We start from the raw sequence: 4910 nt of genomic DNA, 5'->3' as shown, positions 1-4910 counted from the left end.
AAGGCAGTGAAACGAAAGCAAGATAAGCAGAAAAAAAAGAAGTAAGAGAGGAGAAGAAATAGAAAAGAAGTTTTTAAGAAGTTTGATAAGTTTTGATAAGTTTTATAAGTTTTGATAAGTTTGAATATTTAAAGTTAAAACACAAATTGTTAAATACTAAATTAAATTTTTCGATTAAAGGAGTTTTGTTTTATTTAATAAAAGTTTGAAGTTCCTTAAGAATATCAAGAAATATTGCGTTTTTTTTAATAACTACATATATATGTAGTTATTTTCTTTGAAAATAAAAATGCAATATTTTTCGACACTCTTTTATTTAATTTAACTTAATTTAATTCTTTTATTTAATTTAACTTAATTTAATTTAATTTAATTTATTTAACTTTTATTTAATCAAAAAAATACTTCTTTAATAATAACTTCTCAAAAACTTATCGACTTCTCCAAAAAACGCGTGTCTTCACCAAAAAAATCTCTTTTCTTCTGTCTTTTCTATTTTGTTTTTCGTTTTTGTTTTGATTGATTTAACTCTTTTGCTCAAGTTCGTTCGTTCGTTTTTCGTAATCATTACGATTTTTGCTGCCTTATCTGCACTCGTCCATCCTAATCGTCGTCTGTCTCGGACGACTCAGATTCACCCTCACCATAATCTCACCATGGTTTCATCCGTTCCGCGACCGTGGACGTTAAATTTGGTCCCTCATGCGAACCTACCTTCTTCACTTCATAACGATCGTTTTTCTTTTCTTTGGTGACTTCATAAGGGCCCAAGTACTTTGGAAAAATCTTAAGTCCAGCTCCAAACTGCGTTCGAAGTATAGCAACTAGGTCTCCAACGTGATAACGAACGGCTTCCTTGCGTCTTTTGTCAAAATGTTTTTTGTTTTCTAGTTGAACCTTTAAAATTTCTTCTTTGGCTTGCTGGCGCAACTCATGTCGATATTCCTCGAAGTTGTTTAATATCTCTTCTTCAAAACATTGTCGAACGTTTTGACATTCGGTGTTGAACACAGAGACACCAAAAAGCAATTCAAACGGTGTCCTTTTTGTACTTCTGGACTTAGTGGAGTTTATCGCCATCTGTACACGACTAACATAAGTGTACCACCTTAAAGGATTTTCAAATGATAGTTTGGTTAGCAAATCTATTATTACCTTATTCACACGTTCTACTTGTCCATTTCCTCTGGGGACACCTGTTGTTATCAAATGATGCTGAACATTTCGCTCTATACAATACGTTTTAAAGCTATTCGCAGTGAAAGCAGCGCCTCTATCGGTTATAAACTGATGAGGGTTCCCGAACACCTCGCTTTGCTGTTGCAATTTTTTAAGAACTTCTTCTGTTGAACTGGATTTTACAGGGTATATCCATATAAACTTAGTGAAAGCGTCTATTACCACGAAAAGATATTTGTAATTTTTTGCAGTTGAAAGAAGTGGTCCTAAATGGTCTAGATATGTGTATAAAGGGACATCAGGTTTTTCAATAGGTGAAAGGAATCCCTCTCTTTTTCCGTGTTTTCTTGCTGAGAGAATGCAGTTAATGCAATTTGCTGTTACCGCTTCAACATGCTTCCTTAAGTTCGGGACGAAATATTCTTGCTCCACTACCGTTTTTACTTTTTCCGCACTCCAGTGTCCTTGTTCATGAATTTTCGTTATCAATTCTCTTCTCATTGTCTTAGGTATTACTAATAAATATGCTCCATCCACAAATTTATACAGTATCTCGTTTCGCATTTCAAAGTTCTGATATGGCCCGTTCTCCAAAATTTTGCGTGTCATTTGGCAGAATTCTCCAGATTTTGTGCTTTTTTAACAGCTAACACTATACCATCCTCTACCTGCAATACGACGGGATAACGACTCAATGCATCAACGTGTCGCATGCTGCTCCCTGATCGGTGGCTCACCTTGCAATAAAACTCTTCCAGTTGCATGGCCCAGTTTGCCACTCTACTATTTAAGGTTTTCTTAGCCATTGTCTGTTGGAAAGCTTTACAATCAGTAAAAATTTCAAAGGACATACCCAATAAGTAAATTCGTAGTTTTTTCAATGCTATTACAATTGCTAATACTTCCAAATCGTAGCTGGAATAATTTTTTTCTGCTGCTTTTGTTTTGTAACTAAGGTAAAATACGGGGTGGTAGTTTTTGTTACCATGTTCTTGTAATAATACCGCTCCGTAGCCTTCCTTACTCGCGTCGGTGTGAAGTTGGGTTGGAAGAGTAGGATTGAAAAGCTTTAAAACTGGATCACAGCATAAACTCTCCTTTAGTATGACAAACGCATTGTTTTGTATTTCACCCCACACGAACGATTTGTGTTTCTTTGTGAGATCTGTTAGTGGTTTAGCTACCAAAGCGTATCCTTTTATAAACTTACGAAAAAATCCTGTGAGTCCTAAAAAGCTCATAACTCCGTGCAAATTTTTAGGAGTTGGAAATTTTTTTACTGCTCTGATCTTCTCTTCTGAAGGCCGTATTTCACCGTGTTCTACTAAGTGCCCTAAAAATTCCACGCTTTTTCTTAAGAAGGCGCACTTTTCCCATTTTATTAATAGACCGTGATTTTCGGCTACGAATAACACTTCTTTAAGCTTCCTAACTCCATCTTCTTCATCATCAGCGGGGATGATCAAGTCATGCATATAAACCAAAACAATCTTCCTTTTTATTAAATTTTGAAATATCGTATTTATATATCTCTGAAATGCCGCAGGTGAATTACATAGACCAAAAGGTACTTTGCGGAACTCGTACTGTCCATCTGGTGTGACAAACGACGTATATTTCATACTCAATTCATCGACATCGACATGAAAGAAACCATTACATAAGTCTAATGTAGTAAATACAGTTGCGTTATATAATCCTTCCAGTATCTCTTCGATATTTGGCAGAGGGTATCTGTCACGAATTACCTTGGAGTTTAGCTTCCTATAGTCGACGCATAATCGGTAACTGCCATCCTTTTTCCGCGCTAACACTGGTGGGCTTGCGTAATTCGATGAGCTTTCTCGAATTATTCTATTTTCTAACCATTCCTGAATCTGAAACTGAACGAACTCCCTTTCTGTCTGTGCTAACCTTCGTGGCTTTTGAAAAATTGGTTTATCGTCTTCCAGTGTGATATGCATTTTTATATAGGACTCCTCTGGTTTTCTTGGTGAATATAGTTCTATAAGTTCTTTTACATCGCACATAGCAAAAATTTTTTATGTTTGAAAGATCTTCCGCATCGGTGACATCAGAAATACGTATTAAATTTATATGTGAGCCCGCTTCAACATCGTCTCTGGTCTTGTTTTTATATGTGACGATTTCACCTTTGTCTATTAGAACTGTTGCACATCGCAAAAATCCCTTACCTAAAATTACGTCAGTATTTACCCAAGAGTCAGGTACTACATCAAAATTCAAATTATAATGCTCTGAATCTACAATTACATCGAGTTTTACAGATCCTTTCGTTAGTTTGTTATTGTCACCAAACCCCACAACACTTGTACCTGGTCCATTGAATCCTTCGACACCCAAACATTCTGTTGCGCGTTGTGTTATTATATTAATATCACTACCAGTATCTACCAGAGCTTCGAATGGCTGCTCCAATATTTGAATTTTTAATGTAAAATCCGAGAGCTGAACTCTATCAATTCGTGATGCTGCATCACGTGCTTGATTTGGATTTTGTTGGCTTACAGGCCGTCTAAAATTTGTATTATTTGGACATATTGTGGCAATGTGATCAAATTCATTACACTTGAAACATCTTCTTCCTCTTCCCCTATCTGGGCAATGTTGTGTTGTGTGTGACACCGCTCCACTGTTATTGCATCTTTTATTGACCTGATTTCCACTATAATAATTGTCGTAATTATTTCGACCTTGGCATCTTTTTTCCTTCTCCTGATCGGCCTTAAACTTCTCATAAGCTTTGAGGTTAATTTTTAGCTGCTCAAGACTACAAGACTGATAGAGTGTGGCCTTGTTTAGTGAACTATCCGGTATGCCTGCTATAATGTACTCAATTAAGTGTGTTTCTTCCACTGTACCTCTAGAAGCAACTTTTTTCATTTTATAAAAATATTCCAAGAATGATTCGTTACTTAGCTTTTTCGTATTTTCCAATTTTTTGTGCAAGTTTTCCGATTCCTGGCAACCAAATTCAGTTCTGAGAGTTCGTTTTAATATCTCCCAACTGTTGACGCCAGTTTCTGCTTCTACGGCCAACTTTGCAGCCCCACGTAATAATCTTTTGCAATATAGGAATCTTTGAACTTGATTCCATTTACACACTACCGAAATGCTTTCGAAATCAAGCAACCAGTCCTCTATTTTTTTGTTTGACTCACCATCGAACAATTCTAACGATTCTTCGACCTCCTTAAAGTTTATATTATTTTGTACCGGTTCACTTGACATGTTTAACGTTTCACCGTCCGCCGCGTCGCTCTCGATCGTATTATTATTGTTCACATTCACTAATTTTTCTTCTGTATTGAGTGTTATTTCGTTATTTTTTAATTCAGATTTCCAATTTTTCTCTGAATTTTCCATGAATTTCTCTAACCGGTCAATTAAATTTACTTTTAAATTATACCAATGTGGTAAGCCGTATTTTCTTAAAAGTTCTTGCAATTGCTTAGTGGTTAATTCTGATAGCGATTCGCGCAAATTTTTCATTAGCGATTTTTTCAGTTTTTTTTTTCTTTTTGACCGCTTATTTATTTATTAATATATACACTTCAAGGTCGACTATTTTTTTTGTGCACTTCTGACACCATGTAGTTATTTTCTTTGAAAATAAAAATGCAATATTTTTCGACACTCTTTTATTTAATTTAACTTAATTTAATTCTTTTATTTAATTTAACTTAATTTAATTTAATTTAATTTATTTA

The 4910-nt window shown here is 35.1% G+C and overlaps 1 protein-coding gene across 1 annotated transcript in view; it reads right to left on the bottom strand.

The window, feature by feature from the left end:
- Nucleotides 1–3767: 3767 nt before the first annotated feature.
- The window catches only part of LOC119667437, a gene marked incomplete at its 3' end in the record, with an annotated part of 1980 nt that continues 837 nt past the window's right edge, over nt 3768–4910 (bottom strand). The window contains 1 exon segment of the mRNA XM_038076726.1: nt 3768–4717. Coding sequence (XP_037932654.1) covers nt 3768–4717 — 950 coding nt within the window.

This window comes from Teleopsis dalmanni, chromosome 1, assembly GCF_002237135.1.
Source record: "Teleopsis dalmanni isolate 2A chromosome 1, ASM223713v2, whole genome shotgun sequence".
In the NCBI taxonomy this organism is placed as follows: Eukaryota; Metazoa; Arthropoda; class Insecta; order Diptera; family Diopsidae; genus Teleopsis; species Teleopsis dalmanni.
The sequence above is the reverse complement of the archived record's forward strand: the minus strand, read 5'-3'. Positions and strand labels throughout refer to the sequence as shown.